General features: G+C 46.7%; 1 protein-coding gene across 8 annotated transcripts in view; it reads left to right on the top strand.

Moving 5' to 3' along the window:
* The window catches only part of LOC144487453 (NACHT, LRR and PYD domains-containing protein 3-like), a 94,097-nt gene that overhangs the window by 27,750 nt on the left and 42,567 nt on the right, over nt 1-23,780 (top strand). For 4 of the 8 annotated variants that reach the window (XM_078205536.1, XM_078205535.1, XM_078205532.1 and 1 more), the window contains 5 exons: nt 3,705-3,788; nt 7,471-7,545; nt 16,662-16,828; nt 19,898-20,069; nt 20,173-20,238. In XM_078205536.1, coding sequence (XP_078061662.1) covers nt 3,705-3,788; nt 7,471-7,545; nt 16,662-16,828; nt 19,898-20,069; nt 20,173-20,238 — 564 coding nt within the window. The remainder of the gene's footprint in view (nt 1-3,704; nt 3,789-7,470; nt 7,546-16,661; nt 16,829-19,897; nt 20,070-20,172; nt 20,239-23,780) is intronic. The other 4 variants (XM_078205539.1, XM_078205538.1, XM_078205534.1 and 1 more) reach the window with 3 other exon arrangements.

Below are 23,780 nucleotides of genomic sequence, written 5' to 3'. Positions count from 1 at the left end.
ATCGTAATTTCATACAGGACAAAGTTCCAGATTTTGAGCAAGAATCAACGGTTCAAATACAAAGTTAAAAGAGAACAGGGTCTGAGCAGGAAGAGGAATTGAGTGACCATCTAGAGGTTCATCCCAGTCACAGATGGAGGGAGCTCATGAGCTCTGGTACTGTCCAATAGATAGCTGGGGGCTATAAGGTGAATCCAGACAGTGACGAAACCAGAAAATCCCACTCGAGATCAACAGACCTTTCCATGATCTGCCCCTCCCCCGCTCTGATTCTCCTGCCATGTGGGACGGTAAAATACACCCCAACAAACTGCAGCACGGTTTAAACAGTGAGTTAAAATTCCAGCTGATACCACTGGACATGTCAAATCTCAGAATCGAACCTGGCTTAATTGGTCCCAACTTTTATTATTCATGTAGTGTTCGGATGTTTACTTTGGATGGCAACTACTGAACTGAGCCACTGACTCCATCCTCCCCGGGTTACACACTGTCTGATCTCACTGACTCCATCCTCCCCGGGTTACACACTGTCTGATCTCACTGACTCCATCCTCCCCGGGTTACACACTGTCTGATCTCACTGACTCCATCCTCCCCGGGTTACACACTGTCTGGTCTCCCTGACTCCATCAAAGAAAATTACAGCACAGGAACAGGTCCTTAGGTCCTCTTAGCCTGACCATGCCGCCCGAATTAACTAAAATCCCCAACCCTTCCAGTGACCCAATCCCTCTATTCCCATCCTATTTATGTATTTGTCCAAATGCCCCTTGAAACTCACAATCGTATCTGCTTCGACTACCTCCCCCGGCAGTGAGTTCCAGACACCCACCACCCTCAGTGTAAAAAAACTTGCCTCGTACATCTCCTTTAAGTCTTGCCCCTCGCACCTTAAACCTATGCTCCCTAATAATTGACTCTTCCACCCTGGGAAGCAGCTTCTGACTATCCACTCTGTCCATGCCCCTCATAATCTTGTAGACTTCTATCAAGTTGCCCCTCAACCTCCGTCGTTCCAGTGAGGACAAACCAAATTTCTCCAAACTCTCTTCATAGCTAATGCCCTCCACACCAGGCAACATCCTTTCTGTACCCTCTCCAAAGCCTCCAGATCCTTCTGGTAGTGTGACGACCAGTATTGAACACTATTTTTCCCAGCACAGCCTAACTAAGGTTCTATAAAGCTGCAACATGTCTTGCCAATTTTTAAACTCAGTGCCCCAACCGATGAAGGCAAGCGTGCCTTTGCCTTCTTGACTACTTTCTCCACCTGCATTGCCACTTTCAGTGACCTGTGGCCCTGTACACCCAGATCCCTCTGTCAATCAATATTCTAAAGGGTTCTGTCATTTACTGTATATTTCCTATCTGTATTAGACCTTCCAAAATGCATTACCTTACATATGCCTGGATTAAACTCTATCTGCCATCTCTCCACCCAAGCCTCCAACCGATCTATATCCTGCTGTATCCTTTGATGGTCATCATCGCTATCTGCAAATCCACCAACTTTTCTGTCGTCTACGAACTTACAAATCAATCTAGTTACATTTTCCTCCAAATCATAGAAACAGCAAAGTTTCAAGCACTGATCCATGAGGAACGTCACTTGTCACAGGCCTCCATTCAGAAACACACCCTTCAACTTCTCCCCTCTGTCTCCTTTGACTGAGCCAGTTCTGTATCCACCGTGCCAGCTCACCCCTGGTCCCATGCGACTGCACCTGCACCATTCGGCCATGATGGACCTTGTCAAAGGCCTTACTGAAGTCTATATAAATAACGTCCACTGCCCTACCCTCATCAATCATCTTCGCCACTTCCTCAAAAAACTCGATGAAGTTAGTGAGACACGACCTCCCCTTCACAAAACCATGTTGCCTCTCGCTAATCTGTCCACTCTCCCCGGGGTACACACTGTCTGATCTCACTGACTCCATCCTCCCCGGGTTACACACTGTCTGATCTCACTGACTCCATCCTCCCCGGGTTACACACTGTCTGATCTCACTGACCCCATCCTCCCCGGGTTACACACTGTCTGATCTCACTGACCCCATCCTCCCCGGGTTACACACTGTCTGATCTCACTGACCCCATCCTCCCCGGGTTACACACTGTCTGATCTCACTGACCCCATCCTCCCCGGGTTACACACTGTCTGATCTCACAGACTCCATCCTCCCCGGGTTACACACTGTCTGATCTCACTAACTCCATCCTCTCTGGGTTACACACTGCCTGACCTCACTGACTCCATCCTCCCCGGGTTACACACTGTCTGATCTCACTGACCCCATCCTCCCCGGGTTACACACTGTCTGATCTCACTGACCCCATCCTCCCCGGGTTACACACTGTCTGATCTCACTGACCCCATCCTGCCCGGGTTACCCACTGTCTGATCTCACTGACTCCATCCTCCCCGGGTTACACACTGTCTGATCTCACTGACTCCATCCTCCTGTAGCTTTATACCCTCAATCCCAAATTTTCCATTCACTTTCACCCTGAAGTAAATCACAGTCGGGCTTTGCACAATCGTACCCATAGCAAAGCGGGCACATTCTTTCAATGATCTTAATGATCCTTTGACTGGGTCCCTCATGGCAGACTGGTGCAGGTGTCAGATAGACATCCATCTGTGCACCTGGAAGCGTGCAGTGTCTATAATACTCATCCAGCTCTTCTTCAGATGTCACAATGGATAGATTTGATAGAGAGGGAATTGCACCCGCACTGTGAGTTTACCAAACAAACAGGTCCTTTGGAAACTGAGACCGGTTATTAATTGCGCAACAGGTTACTTTGCTAATCTGATAATTAGAATCTATCCGACACACAGAGGTCTTTGCACGTGCAAGTGTCTGAATGAAGCAAAAAGCTCTTCTCCAGATGACACAATGGATAGATTTGATAGGGAATTGAGCCTGGACTGTTAGTTTACCAGACAAAGAAGTCCTGAGGAAACTGAAACTACTTATTAATAATTGGAAGTAAAACTATGTTTGGTTCCAGGAGAGATGCTGCATTTTGTGAGGTAAATATTTCTAGTGGCTGGGTAGAAAGAGGGAAGTGAGTGACATCAGCGTCACGGGTGAGGGAGTTCCTGAGTACTGGAATTGTCCTATAGATAGCTGGGATTGGGAACTGCCTATATTGAGCTCAAACAACTTAGCTTCTTGTCTGGAACTGAGCATAATTTAAATTATAACTATTAATAACTGGTTATTGAGGACTGACAGGGAATGTCAGCGGTCTCTACCTGTGATGCTGCTGAAAGAAAGCCAAGCCCAAAGGCAAAATAACATTTGCAGATTGCCTGGGCTTGCCTGGACGCGTTTCAAATCAGAATACAAAGGTCGAGTAAGAATGAAATACTGGCGATCTGGAACAAAACAGAAAATGCTGGAAAAACTCAGTAGCTGTGGCAGCATCGTGGAGAGAGAAACAGAGATAACATTGGGGTTCGAACCAAGCGTCATCGTGGACTCAACATGTTTACTCTGTTTTCTTTCATTCAGATGCTGCCAGACCTGCTGGGATTTTCCAGCACCTTCTCTTTATATTTCAAGAATTGAACAGAATTAGCAGTGACTCCGTGTCGCAAATAAATTTCCTGAAATATTACATGTAAAAGGTATGGCTGTAATGAGGTGTTTCTCGGTGCAATTTTATGTGGAAACTTGTATTTATTACAGAGTGTCAGAATATGGGATCGTCTAACACCACCGTGGCTGAAGGATCAGATCCAACATCTTCAACAAGAGTGAAAATGGATGCGGGTAGGTTCAGAAAATAATTAAAATCGTAATTTCATACAGGACAAAGTTCCAGATTTTGAGCAAGAATCAACGGTTCAAATACAAAGTTAAAAGAGAACAGGGTCTGAGCAGGAAGAGGAATTGAGTGACCATCTAGAGGTTCATCCCAGTCACAGATGGAGGGAGCTCATGAGCTCTGGTACTGTCCAATAGATAGCTGGGGGCTATAAGGTGAATCCAGACAGTGACGAAACCAGAAAATCCCACTCGAGATCAACAGACCTTTCCATGATCTGCCCCTCCCCCGCTCTGATTCTCCTGCCATGTGGGACGGTAAAATACACCCCAAAAAACTGCAGCACGGTTTAAACAGTGAGTTAAAATTCCAGCTGATACCACTGGACATGTCAAATCTCAGAATCGAACCTGGCTTAATTGGTCCCAACTTTTATTATTCATGTAGTGTTCGGATGTTTACTTTGGATGGCAACTACTGAACTGAGCCACTGACTCCATCCTCCCCGGGTTACACACTGTCTGATCTCACTGACTCCATCCTCCCCGGGTTACACACCGTCTGATCTCACTGACTCCATCCTCCCCGGGTTACACACTGTCTGATCTCACTGACTCCATCCTCCCCGGGTTACACACTGTCTGGTCTCCCTGACTCCATCAAAGAAAATTACAGCACAGGAACAGGTCCTTAGGTCCTCTTAGCCTGACCATGCCGCCCGAATTAACTAAAATCCCCAACCCTTCCAGTGACCCAATCCCTCTATTCCCATCCTATTTATGTATTTGTCCAAATGCCCCTTGAAACTCACAATCGTATCTGCTTCGACTACCTCCCCCGGCAGTGAGTTCCAGACACCCACCACCCTCAGTGTAAAAAAACTTGCCTCGTACGTCTCCTTTAAGTCTTGCCCTTCGCACCTTATACCTATGCTCCCTAATAATTGACTCTTCCACCCTGGGAAGCAGCTTCTGACTATCCACTCTGTCCATGCCCTTCATAATCTTGTAGACTTCTATCAAGTTGCCCCTCAACCTCCGTCGTTCCAGTGAGGACAAACCAAATTTCTCCAAACTCTCTTCATAGCTAATGCCCTCCACACCAGGCAACATCCTTTCTGTACCCTCTCCAAAGCCTCCAGATCCTTCTGGTAGTGTGACGACCAGTATTGAACACTATTTTTCCCAGCACAGCCTAACTAAGGTTCTATAAAGCTGCAACATGTCTTGCCAATTTTTAAACTCAGTGCCCCAACCGATGAAGGCAAGCGTGCCTTTGCCTTCTTGACTACTTTCTCCACCTGCATTGCCACTTTCAGTGACCTGTATCCCTGTACACCCAGATCCCTCTGTCAATCAATATTCTAAAGGGTTCTGTCATTTACTGTATATTTCCTATCTGTATTAGACCTTCCAAAATGCATTACCTCACATATGCCTGGATTAAACTCTATCTGCCATCTCTCCACCCAAGCCTCCAACCGATCTATATCCTGCTGTATCCTTTGATGGTCATCATCGCTATCTGCAAATCCACCAACTTTTCTGTCGTCTACGAACTTACAAATCAATCTAGTTACATTTTCCTCCAAATCATAGAAACAGCAAAGTTTCAAGCACTGATCCATGAGGAACGTCACTTGTCACAGGCCTCCATTCAGAAACACACCCTTCAACTTCTCCCCTCTGTCTCCTTTGACTGAGCCAGTTCTGTATCCACCGTGCCAGCTCACCCCTGGTCCCATGCGACTGCACCTGCACCATTCGGCCATGATGGACCTTGTCAAAGGCCTTACTGAAGTCTATATAAATAACGTCCACTGCCCTACCCTCGTCAATCATCTTCGCCACTTCCTCAAAAAACTCGATGAAGTTAGTGAGACACGACCTCCCCTTCACAAAACCATGTTGCCTCTCGCTAATCTGTCCACTCTCCCCGGGGTACACACTGTCTGATCTCACTGACCCCATCCTCCCCGGGTTACACACTGTCTGATCTCACTGACCCCATCCTCCCCGGGTTACACACTGTCTGATCTCACTGACCCCATCCTCCCCGGGTTACACACTGTCTGATCTCACTGACCCCATCCTCCCCGGGTTACACACTGTCTGATCTCACTGACCCCATCCTCCCCGGGTTACACACTGTCTGATCTCACAGACTCCATCCTCCCCGGGTTACACACTGTCTGATCTCACTAACTCCATCCTCTCTGGGTTACACACTGCCTGACCTCACTGACTCCATCCTCCCCGGGTTACACACTGTCTGATCTCACTGACCCCATCCTCCCCGGGTTACACACTGTCTGATCTCACTGACCCCATCCTCCCCGGGTTACACACTGTCTGATCTCACTGACCCCATCCTGCCCGGGTTACCCACTGTCTGATCTCACTGACTCCATCCTCCCCGGGTTACACACTGTCTGATCTCACTGACTCCATCCTCCTGTAGCTTTATACCCTCAATCCCAAATTTTCCATTCACTTTCACCCTGAAGTAAATCACAGTCGGGCTTTGCACAATCGTACCCATAGCAAAGCGGGCACATTCTTTCAATGATCTTAATGATCCTTTGACTGGGTCCCTCATGGCAGACTGGTGCAGGTGTCAGATAGACATCCATCTGTGCACCTGGAAGCGTGCAGTGTCTATAATACTCATCCAGCTCTTCTTCAGATGTCACAATGGATAGATTTGATAGAGAGGGAATTGCACCCGCACTGTGAGTTTACCAAACAAACAGGTCCTTTGGAAACTGAGACCGGTTATTAATTGCGCAACAGATTACTTTGCTAATCTGATAATTAGAATCTATCCGACACAGAGGTCTTTGCACGTGCAAGTGTCTGAATGAAGCAAAAAGCTCTTCTCCAGATGACTCAATGGATAGATTTGATAGGGAATTGAGCCAGGACTGTTAGTTTACCAGACAAAGAAGTCCTGAGGAAACTGAAACTACTTATTAATAATTGGAAGTAAAACTATGTTTGGTTCCAGGAGAGATGCTGCATTTTGTGAGGTAAATATTTCTAGTGGCTGGGTCGAAAGAGGGAAGTGAGTGACATCAGCGTCACGGGTGAGGGAGTTCCTGAGTACTGGAATTGTCCTATAGATAGCTGGGATTGGGAACTGCCTATATTGAGCTCAAACAACTTAGCTTCTTGTCTGGAACTGAGCATAATTTAAATTATAATTATTAATAACTGGTTATTGAGGACTGACAGGGAATGTCAGCGGTCTCTACCTGTGATGCTGCTGAAAGAAAGCCAAGCCCAAAGGCAAAATAACATTTGCAGATTGCCTGGGCTTGCCTGGACGCGTTTCAAATCAGAATACAAAGGTCGAGTAAGAATGAAATACTGGCGATCTGGAACAAAAACAGAAAATGCTGGAAAAACTCAGTAGCTGTGGCAGCATCGTGGAGAGAGAAACAGAGATAACATTGGGGTTCGAACCAAGAGTCATCGTGGACTCAACATGTTTACTCTGTTTTCTTTCCGTCAGATGCAGCCGGACCTGTTGGGATTTTCCAGCACCTCTTTATATTTTGAAAATTGAACAGAATTAGCAGTGACTCCGCGTCGCAAATAAATTTCCTGAAATATTACATGTAAAATGTATGGCTGTTATGAGGAGTTTCTCGGTGGAATTTTATGTGGAAAATTGTATTTATTATAGGGTGTCAGAATATGGGATCGTCTAACACCACCATGGCAGATCCAACATCTTCAACAAGAGTGAAAATGGATGCAGGTAGGTTCAGAAAATAAATAAAATCGTAATTTCATACAGGACAAAGTTCCAGATTTTGAGCAAGAATCAACGGTTCAAATACAAAGTTAAAAGAGAACAGGGTCTGAGCAGGAAGAGGAATTGAGTGACCATCTAGAGGTTCATCCCAGTCACAGATGCAGGGAGCTCATGAGCTCTGGTACTGTCCAATAGATAGCTGGGGGCTATAAGGTGAATCTAGACAGTGACGAAACCAGAAAATCCCACTCGAGATCAACAGACCTTTCCATGATCTGCCCCTCCCCCGCTCTGATTCTCCTGCCATGTGGGACGGTAAAATACACCCCAACAAACTGCAGCACGGTTTAAACAGTGAGTTAAGATTCCAGCTGATACCACTGGACAAGTCAAATCTCAGGATCAAACCTGGCTTAATTGGTCCTTACTTTTATTATTTCTGTAGTGTTCGGATGTTTACTTTGGATGGCAACTACTGAACTGAGCCACTGACTCCATCCTCCCCGGGTTACACACTGTTTGATCTCACTGACTCCATCCTCCCCGGGTTACACACTGTTTGATCTCCCTGACTCCATCAAAGAAAATTACAGCACAGGAACAGGTCCTTAGGTCCTCTTAGCCTGACCATGCCGCCCGAATTAACTAAAATCCCCAACCCTTCCAGTGACCCAATCCCTCTATTCCCATCCTATTTATGTATTTGTCCAAATGCCCCTTGAAACTCACAATCGTATCTGCTTCGACTACCTCCCCCGGCAGTGAGTTCCAGACACCCACCACCCTCAGTGTAAAAAAACTTGCCTCGTACATCTCCTTTAAGTCTTGCCCCTCGCACCTTAAACCTATGCTCCCTAATAATTGACTCTTCCACCCTGGGAAGCAGCTTCTGACTATCCACTCTGTCCATGCCCCTCATAATCTTGTAGACTTCTATCAAGTTGCCCCTCAACCTCCGTCGTTCCAGTGAGGACAAACCAAATTTCTCCAAACCCTCTTCATAGCTAATGCCCCCCATACCAGGCAACATCCTTTCTGTACCCTCTCCAAAGCCTCCAGATCCTTCTGGTAGTGTGACGACCAGTATTGAACACTATTTTTCCCACCGCAGCCTAACTAAGGTTCTATAAAGCTGCTACATGTCTTGCCAATTTTTAAGCTCAATGCCCCAACCGATGAAGGCAAGCGTGCCTTTGCCTTCTTGACTACCTTCTCCACCTGCATTGCCACTTTCAGTGACCTGTGTACCTGTACACCCAGTTCCCTCTGCCAATCAATAATGTTAAGGGTTCTGTCATTTACTGTATATTTCCTATCTGTATTAGACCTTCCAAAATGCATTACCTCACATATGCCTGGATTAAACTCTATCTGCCATCTCTCCACCCAAGCCTCCAAACGATCCATATCCTGCTGTATCCTTTGACGGTCATCATCGCTATCCGCAAATCCACCAACTTTTCTGTCGTCCACGAACTTACAAATCAATCTAGTTACATTTTCCTCCAAATCATTTATATATATATAGGAACAGCAAAGGTTCAAGCACTGATCCATGAGGAACGTTACTTGTCACAGGCCTCCATTCAGAAACACACCCTTCCACTTCTACCCTCTGTCTTCTTTGACTGAGCCAGTTCTGTATCCACCTTGCCAGCTCACCCCTGGTCCCATGCGACTTCACCTGCACCAGTCTGCCATGATGGACCTTGTCAAAGGCCTTTCTGAAGTCTATATAAATAACGTCCACTGCCCTACCCTCGTCAATCATCTTCGCCACTTCCTCAAAAAACTCGATGAAGTTAGTGAGACATGACCTCCCCTTCACAAAACCATGTTGCCTCTCGCTAATCTGTCCATTCTCCCCGGGGTACACACTGTCTGACCTCACTGACTCCATCCTCCCCGGGTTACACACTGTCTGATCTCACTGACTCCATCCTCCCCGGGTTACACACTGTCCGATCTCACTGACTCCATCCTCCCTGGGTTACACACTGTCTGATCTCACTGACTCCATCCTCCCCGGGTTACACACTGTCTGATCTCACTGACTCCATCCTCCCCGGGTTACACACTGTCTGATCTCACTGACTCCATCCTCCCCGGGTTACACACTGTCTGATCTCACTGACTCCATCCTCCCCGGGTTACACACTGTCTGATCTCACTGACTCCATCCTCCCCGGGTTACACACTGTCTGATCTCACTGACTCCATCCTCCCCGGGTTACACACTGTCTGATCTCACTGACTCCATCCTCCCCGGGTTACACACTGTCTGATCTCACTGACTCCATCCTCCCCGGGTTACACACTGTCTGATCTCACTGACTCCATCCTCCCCGGGTTACACACTGTCTGATCCCTCTGATGAAGTTTCAACAAAATAATAAAATATTTATTAAACAAGGAAAGAGAAATTGTAATAAACTGCTGCACTCCAACTATACCTTTCTCGGTATATAAATATTTACAAGGTAACATGTTCTGAAATCTATTTAACGCTTTGATGTTCTCGATGAGTAAACAGTACATGGAAATCAGTAGGCAAACTGTGGGCAGATACACCACTCTGTGGCCATGTGACAGATGTCTCCCAAGCACCCTCTGTGGATTTTCTTTTATCAATCCTTCATTCTCAATGCTGATCTCACTGAGACAACTTTTTTTTATTCATTCATGAGACTTGGGCGTTGCTGGCTGGCCAGCGTTTATTGTTCATTCCTAGTTGCCCTTAGTGAGTTGCTAAGACATTTCAGAGGGCAATTGAGAGTCAACCACAGAGCTGTCGCTCTGGAGTCACATGTAGGCCAGACCACGTAAGGACAGCAGACTTCCCTCCCTAAAGGACATCAGTGAAGCATCAACAATGCTGACCATCAACACTGTTTCCATGGTCATCGGTAGATTCTTAATTCCAGATTATTTTTAAAATTCAAATTTCGCAAGCTGCCATGGCGGGATTCGAACCCGGTCCCCGAAACACTAGCTGAGTTTCTGGATGAATAGTCTAGCATTCATAAAACTAGGCCATTGCTTCATTTGGACTCTGTTTTCCATATGAGTGATGCAATCTTTGCTGTTGAAGAGCACGCTTTGGAATCTTCTCCAATTGATGCTTCTATTGAATGCCTTCATCAAGAATACACTGCCAGGATTTCAGCCTCTCTTTATTGTGTCCATCTGCCCTGGATCACCACATAGATTCAAGCTTCACTTGCCACAAACTCGCTGTGGCACGTAGCCATGTCAACAGAACACAATGTAATCAGAAGTTGGTGATAGCTTATTGAATCCTATCGACCTCAATAAGTTGTCACCAACTTCCGATTACATCCGAGGTCTGGCTTCTTGTAAAATGAATTTAAAATCGGCTTCTTGCAGTTGTCTGTACCTCTTGGGACTTTCACTGCTCCTTTCTGTAACAACACTGAACATGACCTTGTTCAGATTCCCACTGTTCGGTGGCACAGTAGTTGGCACTGCTGCATCACAGTGTCAGGGACCCAGGAATCGATTCCAGCCTTGGGTGTCTGTGTGGAGTCTGCACAATCTCCCCAGTCTGCATGGGTTTCCTCCGGATACTCCGGTTCCTCTCTCACTCCAAAGATGTGCATGTTAGGTGCACTGGCCATGCTAAATTTTCCCCAAAGGATATGCAGGGGTGAATGACCTCCTACACTGTAGGAATTCTATGATTCTTTCTTCCTTTGAGACTACAATCTTCCTGGAACTTTCTTTTGTTCTATTCCCTGGTTTCCAAAGAACATTTTTTCTTCATCTTGGGACCAGCCACCCTGCAATCCCTATTCATGTTTCCCTGTCCTAGCAGTTTACTTGAAAGCTGCTGACCCGTGAAAAATAAATTTTATTGTCAAATCTATGCCCATGAGTAGACAGCACAATCACACTCAGACCTCTCTCTATCCCCAGCCACGTTTTGTTCATTTTATTTCAGCTCGAACAGTTCATCCCGCCCTCGACCCAGGTTATAGCCAAAACATAAAGGCTGCCTGGCCAATCAGCTTGCCCAGTAAATGTAAAGGCCGATGAGCCATGGAAAACTGCATTTAATTGGCCCCTTAATGGGCTAAATTGCCAGGTTGATTTGTGGCGAGAGTCAGAGGTGTGTCTGCCACTGAAATATTGCATGAGCAATAATGTTGAAACACGTGCCCAATGTCTTCTCCCATGATTTCACACACGTCTGAGTCAGGCACGTCCCCACCTGCTCAACATAAAATTCTGGCCAATGTTCATGGGTTGTTGAAGTGATCACAGTGAGAAGTCTCACAACACCAGGTTAAAGTCCAACAGGTTTATTTGGTAGCAAAATCCACCAGCTTTCGGAGCGCTTGCTACTCCTTCGTCAGGTGAGTGGGAGTTCTGATCACAAACAGGGCACAAAGACACAAACTCAATTTACAAAATAATGGTTGGAATGTGAGTCTTTACAGGTAATCAAGTCTCAAAGGTACAGACAATGTGAGTGGAGAGAGCGTTAAGCACAGGTTAAAGAGATGTGTATTATCTCCAGACAGGACAGTTAGTGAGATTTTGCAAGCCCAGACAAGTCATGGGGGTTACAGATAGTGTGACATGAAGCCAAGATCCCGGTTGAGGCCGTCCTCGTGTGCGGAACTTGGCTATCAGTCTCTGCTCAGCGACTCTGCGTTGTCGTGAAGGCCGCCTTGGAGAGCGCTTACCCGAAGATCAGAGGCTGAATGCCCGTGACTGCTGAAGTGTTCCCCAACAGGAAGAGAACACTCTTGCCTGGTGATTGTCGACCGGTGTTCATTTATCCGCTGTCGTAGCGTCTGCATGGTCTCCCCAATGTGCCATGCCTCGGGACATCCTTTCTTGCAGCACATCAGGTAGACAACGTTGTCCGAGTTGCAAGAGTATGTACCGTGTACCTGGTGGATGGTGTTCTCACGTGAGATGATGGCATCCATGTCGATGATCCGGCACGTCTTGCAGAGGTTGCTGTGGCAGGGTTGTGTGGTGTCATGGTCACTGTTCTCCTGAAGGCTGGGTAGTTTGCTGCGGACAATGGTCTGTTTGAGTTTGTGCAGTTGTTTGAAGGCAAGAAGTGGGGGTGGGGGGATGGCCTTGGCGAGATGTTCGTCTTCATCAATGACATGTTGAAGGCTCCAGAGAAGATGTCGTAGCTTCTCAGCTCCAGGGAAGTACTGGACGACGAAGGGTACTCTGTCCACCGTGTCCCGTGTTTGTCTTCTGAGGAGGTCGGTGTGGTTTTGCGCTGTGGTGCGTCGGAACTGTTGATCGATGAGTCGAGCGCCATATCCTGTTCTTATGAGGGCATCTTTCAGCATCTGGAGGCGTCTGTTGCGATCCTCCTCATCTGAGCAAATCCTGTGTATACGGAGGGCTTGTCCGTAGGGGATGGATTCTTTAATGTGTTTACGGTGGAAGCTGGAGAAGTGAAGCATCGTGAGGTTATCCGTGCGCTTGCGGGTACAGTGAAGTGCTACCGTCCTTGATGGAGATGTGTGTGTCCAAGAATGCAATCGATTCCGGAGAGTAGTCTATGGTGAATCTGATGGTGGGATGGAACTTGTTGATGTCGTCATATAGTTGTTTCAGTGATTGTTCACCATGACTCCAAAGGAAGACAATGTCATCGATGTATCTAGTGTATAGCATCGGTTGAAGGTCCCGTGTGGTGAATAAGTCTTGTTCAAACCTGTGCATGAAGATGTTGACATATTGAGGTGCGAATTTGGTCCCCATGGATGTTCCGTGTGTCTGGATGAAGAACTGGTTGTTGAAGGTGAAGACATTGTGGTCCAGGAACAAAGAAAAGAAAAACACAGCACAGGAACAGGCCCTTCAGCCCTCCAAGCCCGTGCTGCTCCCTGGTCCAAACTAGACCATTCTTTTGTATCCCTCCATTCCCATTCCGTTCATGTGGCTATCGAGATAAGTCTTAAACGTTCCCAGTGTGTCCGCCTCCACCACCTTGCCCGGCAGCGCATTCCAGGCCCCCACAACCCTCTGTGTAAAATACGTCCTTCTGATATCCTTGTTAAACCTCCGCCGCCCCCGCCCCCCCTGTCCCTCACCTTGAACCTATGACCCCTCGTGAACGTCACCACCGACCTGGGGAAAAGCTTCCCACCGTTCACCCTATCTATGCCTTTCATAATTTTATACACCTCTATTAGGTCACCCCTCATCCTCCGTCTTTACAGTGAGAACAACCCCAGTTTACCCAATCTCTCCTCATAACTAAGTCCCTCCATACCAGGCAACATCCTGGTAAACCTCCTCTGTACTCTCTCCAAAGCCTCCACATCCTTCTGGTAGTGTGGCGACCAGAACTGGGCGCAGTATTCCAAATGCGGCCGAACCAACGTTCTATACAACTGCAACATCAGACCCCAACTTTTATACTCTATGCCCCGTCCTATAAAGGCAAGCATGCCATATGCCTTATTCACTACCTTCTCCACCTGTGACGTCACTTTCAAGGATCTGTGGACTTGCACATCCAGGTCCCTCTGCGTATCTACACCCTTTATGGTTCTGCCATTTATCGTTTCGCTCCCCCTTACATTAGTTCTGCCAAAATGCATCACTTCGCATTTATCAGGATTGAACTCCATCTGCCATTTCTTTGCCCAAATTTTCAGCCTATCTATATCCTTCTGTAGCCTCTGACAATGTTCCTCACTATCTGAAAGTCCAGCCATTTTCGTGTCGTCCGCAAACTTACTGATCATCCCAGTTACACCTTCCATGACCATTTATATAAATCACAAACAGCAGAGGTCCCAATACAGAGCCCTGTGGAACACCACTAGTCACAGGCATCCCGTCCGAGACACTCCCAGTCAACACATCCCTCTCCTTTGTGAATACCGACGCAAAGTATTCATTTAGGACCTCCCCTACTTCTATGGGCTCGAAGCATAATTCCCCACTGAATGAAGCGGATGAGTTGTAAAATCTGGAGACTGGCAGTTGTCGGCGTTGAGTACAGAGGCAGTTGCAGCAATGCCATCGTCGTGGGCGATGCTGGTGTAGAGTGCTGAGACATCCATTGTGACCAGGAGTGCTCCTGGTTCAACTGCTCCATGTGTGCTGAGTTTCTGTAGGAAGTCCGTAGTGTCGCGACAAAAGCTGGGGGTTGTTTGTACAATGGGTTTCAGGATGCCCTCGACGTAGCCGGAGAGGTTCTCGCACAGGGTCCCATTGCCCGATACGATGGGACGGCCGGGTGTGGTTGCCTTTTGTATCTTCGGGAGGCCAAGTTCCGCACACATGAGGACGGCCTCAACCGGGATCTTGGGTTCATGTCACACTATCTGTAACCCCCATGACTTGCCTGGGCTTGCAAAATCTCACTAACTGTCCTGTCTGGAGACAATACACATCTCTTTAACCTGTGCTTAATGCTCTCTCTACTCACATTGTCTGTACCTTTAAGACTTGATTTCCTGTAAAGACTCGCATTCCAACCATTATTTTGTAAATTGAATTTGTGACTTTGTGCCCTGTTTGTGATCAGAACTCCCACTCACCTGATGAAGGGGTAGCAAGCGCTCTGAAAGTTAGTGGATTTTGCTGCCAAATAAACCTGTTGGACTTTAACTTGGTGTTGTGAGACTTCTCACTGTGTTTACCCCAGTCCAATGCCGGCATCTCCACATTATTGAAGTGAGGCCAGGGGGGAGGGAGGGGACGGCCGCCATGGTCTGAATCTACCATCAACAACTCATTTACCGATAAGGTGGATAGAACAGTGTGAAGGCTATCAGCTGATGTGACTGGACAATGAGAAATATCCAGGTTTGAGACGATAAGCAGCATTAACCATCCAATTGGAATAGAAACTAATGAGTACTAATTTACCACATGACTGTGGCCCTGTAGCACAAAAGAAATGATGATCTATATCACTATTTGGAAGCTCTGCCACTTAATTGGAGATGATGGTGTCCCCATATTTTCCCCACTTGTCCTGGATAGTTGGATCTGTTAACTCGGGGGCGGCTAGTTTTCAAATGGATTGGATTAAAATAGCCCTCTTGACCTTTTCGGGAAAGCAAGAAATTTCAGGAACACTGAAATTAAAGAACCATAGAAACCATTGAATCCCCAGAGTGCAGAAGGAGGCCATTCACCCCATCGAGTCTGCACCGACTCTCAAAGAGCATCTTTCCCAGGCCCACTCCACCAGCCTGTGCTCATAACCTTGTACGTTTACCATGGCTAATCCACCTAACCTACACATATTTGGACACCATGGGGTAATTTATCATGTCCAATCCATCTAACCTGCACATCTTTCGGACTGGGGGAGGAAACCGGAACACCCGGAGGAAACCCACACAGACACAGGGAGAACATGCAAACGCCACACAGTTTCTCAAGGCCTGAATTAAACCTGGGTCCCTGGCGCTGTGAGGCAGCAGTACAAAGACAAAGAATTCCCAGTGTTACATCAAAATAGAAATCTATCTGAAGCCAATAAACTGAAGCAAGGTTGTGTGGCAAATTGTACATTTTTAATGAATTGATTATACAGATTAATGGAAAGTAGCACATGTGTTGTATCTGCCTTTCCACACATTGTTTCTGGTTCTGCCATTCTCCTCTCTTCCCCTGTATGGAAGTGACCCAGCAGTGAGGATCTGCATGGAGAGTGGCAGAGAGATATGAGGAAAAGTTTGAATGAAGTGGGGAAATGGTAAGGATGTGGGGGAAATGCAAAGGCGAGTGGGGGAAGCGGCTGTCAGGAAACCATTTGGAAATTCTAATGAAACTGTTAGTTTTTCATTTGTATACCAATTACCAGTTCTTAATGCAGCATTGAGCTGGGACCGTGTCTGCATTGGGATTCTCCAGATTAACTTGGAATTAAAGTGTTTGATACAGGATCTCCCAGGGATGTCACTCACTGTGATGTCACAGACTCTGATAGGACATCTGAGCATGTGCAGGACGTGTTCCCCCAGGTGTTGTAGCAAAGCAAATAAACACAGCTTTAATAAGCTGGTTCACAGGAGGATTCGGTTGTTCGGAATGAGAGGAATGTGACCGTCTGGGTAAAAAATTGATAATGTGTTGGTATTTCTTTGCTTTCACAGATCCAGACTCTACACTCACTGAGTTCTTCACAAATTGCGACGATTATCTGTTGTTCCGATTAACCAAATTTTACCGGGATAGACTGGAACAGGCGATTGAAGAAGGGGTGGAAGGTTTGGCTCTCATGTTAATCGGCGAGGACCATTTCAGTGGACAAGAATATCAGGTAAGATGTAGATTGAATTCCATCTCTTCACACATCACAGAACCTACAGAATAGAAACAAAGAAATAATGTGGAAAAAATACCTCAGTCTGTCTACTGCATCTTCCTACATGTTGTCGTTTGCATGATGTACTGAAAATTGAATTGTTGACTAATCATACCAATCGGTAGGTCTACAGCAGTCCCATGTTTGGAATAAGACAAACCCCAGTGTTTTAGAACCTTTGGAGCCATAAAAAGGCCAGAATTATTTTGTAAGTGACATGATCTCACTGACAGGAACCTTGCTTCAGCAGGTGGTGGGGATCCAGGAAGCTGCTGTCCTTATTAAAGGTGGCAGCTTCTACCCAAACCTGTCAGCCCAGTCAGACAGCCGGTACCTCAGCAGCAACGCCATAAGCAGCATCTGGAGGGTGAGTGCAGATCAATGGCCATGAGCCCTGAAATTCAGACAAGTTAGGTCTGGGGGCCAGAGAGAGACCAGACCCCAGAAAGACCGGGTTTCTTTGAGGGCAGGCAGCACCGATGCCTTGGCATATCTATTGCCCCAAAGGATAGGCCCATCTGTGCACCAAATAGTGTCCAAAAAAGAGGCCTTCCCCGAGAATCGATTTTGAGGCCACCATCTGGAATGCCATCAAATGCCTTCGTCTGCCATTTTGCCACCTTCCCGCCTGGCAGCCCATCTCCAAATAGCCTGTAAAATCCCAGCCATAGAAACTTCCTTCCCCCAAACATCCTGAAAATTCGCTGGTCAAATCTCTGATATGTTGTTATCTGAAATAAATCTCGATAACTTACTTTGGCATGATCAAAACTGACTATCATTCAGTCTCACGAAGGATCTTCTTGCACAATTGGCCACTTGCTTATGAGATGTTGGAATTAAATTTCCAAAAGCGTACAATGTCTCGCTGCTCGGGGTCAAAACATGAGCCAACCCTGATTGGGTAGACCATATGGCCCTGGGCATCATTTTATTAACAGCAGTCAATTAAGAAGTCACTGCTGGGACTTGTATCCAACTGAGATTCGCTTCCCAGAGCTAATAGCTTAATCAATGGATCATTTGCACGACAGGCTCAGTAATGTCAGTGTTGGAATTGATCTCTGCTGTGACTGCAGGAAAAAGGAGATGGCACCTTCATGCTGAGCTTCCCTTCAAGGCAAGATTGCCTTTTGTTCAGCCATGCCAGGGCGTGACAGGCAGGTCCCAGCAATTAGTGGGTTCACCTTCCATCGCTGATCATAGCTGGAAGCGCTAGTCATTGCTGCCAGGGTCCATCCATGAATCAAGGAGCATTCATAAAGGATGCCCTCTCCTAGCAGCCAAAGTTTAGCTGAAAGTTGCCGCACACAGGCATTGCCCAACTATTGTAAAGTTCCAGTGGGGCAGGAAGGAAGCTTCACATGGGTATTTCATTGGTGTAATGGGATGCCCATCTGGGGGCCCCACCACAGAGATTCCGACCTCTTCTAAGGTCCCATAATCCTGTCACATGGTTCTCAAATTGTGAAAATGAGAGAAATAATGAGTACAGAAATAAACAACCATTCCAAGGTGGATCCTGCGTTTACTTTCCTCTCCAGCAATCACTTATTCTAACCCGAACCTTACGCTTACTATCTGTTAGTTAATATCCCATCCAGTTGGACCAGTCCTGCTTCTTGCGCTCTTTTGCTATTAATTTATTATCCAATATATCAACAAAATAAAATTAACTTCTACATCACAACAACATATTTTAACCATTTTACACTAAAACAATATCCAGTCTGACCCATAAGACTGTAAATGTGTGACCTCTGGCTGAATGTTGGAAACAATCCGTAAACATGTACTTCAGCGTACGGCCACAATCGATTTGCCATTTAATCTTCACAACTCTATTGTAACAAGTCCTAAATTCTCAAATCTCTGTTATAACATCAAACCATTCACCTCCAGTAACATCCGGATATATTCTCAGGACAGTTTTCTAATTGTTTTTATTTTCCTATAATGGAGGGTCCGAAATAATCCGTAACTGAGTGAAACTCTGACCATGTGCTCTTGGTTTGGATGGCACTCCTCCCCAGGGAAACATCAGCATCTTGAGCACATCTACTCTGTAGCCTTTTTCTTTAAACTGCTGAAGAACACCCTAAAGCCACAGGGCGTTGTGTGATAAAGTTACTGGAATGTTATGGATCACATCTATAAGGACTGTTGTCACCAAAAGAGGATTTTGCTCTGAGTTTATTCAAGCAAAGGTCTTCAGGGGATGTTTAACAGTTAAGTGTATTCTTTCCCTTATTTGAATCATTTGTTAACTTTAATGCAATACCATCACAATTGGCCTGAGCTACTTTTTCAGAAAACCTTTGCAGAATAGAAAAATTTAAAAAAAACATTTTGACAGCTGTTTCAAGCTTCCCTTTGCGGTTCGTGCACCCTTCTATGTGCACTACCTCATTCAGACCACTACTCGAGGCTGAGACTTCCGATGTCTTACTGTCCCTTCTGCCTCTCGACTTTCCTCACCTCCTGAAGACATTTCTGTGCACCCTGCTTTGTATTGGGTTCATGGTCCGATTTCTCCTCTTTTTGTGGGTTGTAAACTCTGAATGTAAACTGGTGATGAATGTTAAAACTTTGTGAACATGGTTAGTGACATTTCACACTCACTGTAAACATGCAAAATAATGGTTTCAGATATTTCAGTTAATGATGTGAAAATGATTGAATTGTTATCGTTGGTTGATTTTCGTGATTGATAAATCAACAATGTTTTGATTCATCTGTGGTAATTCCTGAGACAGCTGCAGCACGGGATCACTTGTGTGCCAAACTGAGAGCAGTATTCCAGCTATTAAATTTAGTTTATTCACATTCATTTGAAGGAATGATGGAATCAAGATGTGTGGAGAATATTCATCACTTTTCAGAATGACATTTCACCTAAAGAAGTCGCTGCTTCCTTCCTCAAAACAACTAGGAAATCCCATCCCTGAGCAAGTCCTTTCCTTCCCTTTCCCAGTGTTTATCGTTCACGCCTCTCATCAATATATTCATTATTATTCTTCACAGAAAGTCAGTGAGCTCGTGCAGAACGGAAACAGGGCGGGCAGTGCCAAACTTCTCCTCAATCTGGTTATGGAGAAAGGATCTCGGGCTCGAAGGATGATGTGGGAATCCTTTGTGAAAATGCACCACAGCTTACGGAAATTGGGCACAATACTGAGAGAAATACAGGAACTTGGTATGGTAAAATCACACTGAATTCAGTTTCAGACCCAAACACTGCAAACTTTACTACAATATTACACAGACCTGATTTAATGGAAGTTAATTCTTTTCAACAGGTTCTGATCCAATTAATTATATGAAAGTTGGAGAAGAATTATCAGAAATACCCAGCCACCTGAAAGGTAAGGGAGGAAATGGGGATTTCAGACAATTCATTTGACTTGTGAGAAGCTGGGTATTTGAAAATACATCTTTGCCTCGAGGTTATCAGAATTAGAGATACAGAAATTCATAGGGTCGAGAAGCAGGACTAAAACTTGTTTGGAAATCATCAATTCTTGTAAATTCAGCATCGATGTAAGATTCAATCCAGGTGACTTCTGACATTTCTTGTAATTATAGGGATATTGCTTCACTTCCTTAAATTCACAAAACCCCGTACATGGCGGGACCCTGATACAGTTTTAAACACTGTACTCACCTGGCAGGATCCTGATTTCACTGAGAAACCCTGTACTCACCTGGCAGGATCCTGATTCACTGAGAAACCCTGTACACACCTGGCAGGATCCTGATTCACTGAGAAACCCTGTACTCACCTGGCAGGATCCTGATTCACTGAGAAACCCTGTACTCACCTGGCAGGATCCTGATTCACTGAGAAACCCTGTACACACCTGGCAGGATCCTGATTCACTGAGAAACCCTGCACTCACCTGGCAGGATCCTGATTCACTGAGAAACCCTGTACACACCAGGCAGGATCCTGATTCACTGAGAAACCCTGTACTCACCTGACAGGATCCTGATTCACTGAGAAACCCTGTACTCACCTGGCAGATTCCTGATTCACTGAGAAACCCTGTACTCACCTGGCGGGATCCTGATTCACTGAGAAACACCGTACTCACCTGGCAGGATCCTGATTCACTGAGAAACCCTGTACACACCTGGCAGGATCCTGATTCACTGAGAAACCCTGCACTCACCTGGCAGGATCCTGATTCACTGAGAAACCCTGTACACACCAGGCAGGATCCTGATTCACTGAGAAACCCTGTACACACCTGGCAGGATCCTGATTCACTGAGAAACCCTGTACTCACCTGGCAGGATCCTGATTCACTGAGAAACCCTGTACACACCTGGCAGGATCATGATTCACTGAGAAACCCTGTACTCACCCGGCAGGATCCTGATTCACTGAGAAACCCTGCACTCACCTGGCAGGATCCTGATTCACTGAGAAACCCTGTACTCACCTGGCAGGATCCTGATTCACTGAGAAACACCGTACTCACCTGGCAGGATCCTGATTCACTGAGAAACCCTGTACTCACCTGGCAGGATCCTGATTCACTGAGAAACGCTGTACTCACCCGGCAGGATCCTGATTCACTGAGAAACCCTGCACACACCTGGCAGGATCCTGATTCACTGAGAAACACCGTACTCACCTGGCAGGATCCTGATTCACTGAGAAACCCTGTACTCACCTGGCAGGATCCTGATTCACTGAGAAACACCGTACTCACCCGGCAGGATCCTGATTCACTGAGAAACCCTGTACTCACCTGGCAGGATCCTGATTCACTGAGAAACCCTGTACACACCTGGCAGGATCCCGATTCACTGAGAAACCCTGTACACACTTGGCAGGATCCTGATTCACTGAGAAACCCTGCACTCACCTGGCAGGATCCTGATTCACTGAGAAACCCTGCACTCACCTGGCAGGATCCTGATTCACTGAGAAACCCTGTACTCACCTGGCAGGATCCTGATTCACTGAGAAACCCTGTACACACCAGGCAGGATCCTGATTCACTGAGAAACCCTGTACTCACCTGGCAGGATCCTGATTCACTGAGAAACCCTGTACACACCTGGCAGGATCCTGATTCACTGAGAAACCCTGCACATACCTGGCAGGATCCTGATTCACTGAGAAACCCTGCACTCACCTGGCAGGATCCTGATTCACTGAGAAACCCTGTACTCACCTGGCAGGATCCTGATTCACTGAGAGCCTGTACACACCAGGCAGGATCCTGATTCACTGAGAAACCCTGTACTCACCTGGCAGGATCCTGATTCACTGAGAAACCCTGCACATACCTGGCAGGATCCTGATTCACTGAGAAACCCTGCACTCACCTGGCAGGATCCTGATTCACTGAGAAACCCTGTACTCACCTGGCAGGATCCTGATTCACCTGAGAAAGCCTGTACACACCAGGCAGGATCCTGATTCACTGAGAAACCCTGCACTCACCTGGCAGGATCCTGATTCACTGAGAAACCCTGTACTCACCTGGCAGGATCCTGATTCACTGAGAAACCCTGTACTCACCTGGCAGGATCCTGATTCACTGAGAAACACCGTACTCACCTGGCAGGATCCTGATTCACTGAGAAACCCTGTACTCACCTGGCAGGATCCTGATTCACTGAGAAACGCTGTACTCACCCGGCAGGATCCTGATTCACTGAGAAACCCTGCACACACCTGGCAGGATCCTGATTCACTGAGAAACCCTGTACTCACCTGGCAGGATCCGGATTCACTGAGAAACACCGTACTCACCTGGCAGGATCCTGATTCACTGAGAAACCCTGTACTCACCTGGCTGGATCCTGATTCACTGAGAAACCCTGTACTCACCTGGCAGGATCCTGATTCACTGAGAAACACCGTACTCACCCGGCAGGATCCTGATTCACTGAGAAACCCTGTACTCACCTGGCAGGATCCTGATTCACTGAGAAACCCTGTACACACCTGGCAGGATCCCGATTCACTGAGAAACCCTGTACACACTTGGCAGGATCCTGATTCACTGAGAAACCCTGCACTCACCTGGCAGGATCCTGATTCACTGAGAAACCCTGCACTCACCTGGCAGGATCCTGATTCACTGAGAAACCCAGTACTCACCTGGCAGAATCCTGATTCACTGAGAAACCCTGTACACACCAGGCAGGATCCTGATTTACTGAGAAACCCTGTACTCACCTGGCAGGATCCTGATTCACTGAGAAACCCTGTACACACCTGGCAGGATCCTGATTCACTGAGAAACCCTGCACATACCTGGCAGGATCCTGATTCACTGAGAAACCCTGCACACACCTGGCAGGATCCTGATTCACTGAGAAACACCGTACTCACCCGGCAGGATCCTGATTCACTGAGAAACCCTGCACTCACCTGGCAGGATCCTGATTCACTGAGAAACCCTGCACTCACCTGGCAGGATCCTGATTCACTGAGAAACCCTGTACTCACCTGGCAGGATCCTGATTCACTGAGAAACCCTGCACTCACCTGGCAGGATCCTGATTCACTGAGAAACCCTGTACACACCTGGCAGGATCCTGATTCACTGAGAAACCCTGCACTCACCTGGCAGGATCCTGATTCACTGAGAAACCCTGTACACACCAGGCAGGATCCTGATTCACTGAGAAACCCTGTACACACCTGGCAGGATCCTGATTCACTGAGAAACCCTGTACTCACCTGGCAGGATCCTGATTCACTGAGAAACCCTGTACTCACCTGGCAGGATCCTGATTCACTGAGAAACCCTGTACTCACCTGGCAGATTCCTGATTCACTGAGAAACCCTGTACTCACCTGGCAGGATCCTGATTCACTGAGAAACACCGTACTCACCTGGCAGGATCCTGATTCACTGAGAAACCCTGTACTCACCTGGCT

This window comes from Mustelus asterias, unplaced genomic scaffold (genome assembly GCF_964213995.1).
Source record: "Mustelus asterias unplaced genomic scaffold, sMusAst1.hap1.1 HAP1_SCAFFOLD_801, whole genome shotgun sequence".
Classification (NCBI taxonomy): domain Eukaryota; kingdom Metazoa; phylum Chordata; class Chondrichthyes; order Carcharhiniformes; family Triakidae; genus Mustelus; species Mustelus asterias.
The sequence above is the reverse complement of the archived record's forward strand: the minus strand, read 5'-3'. Positions and strand labels throughout refer to the sequence as shown.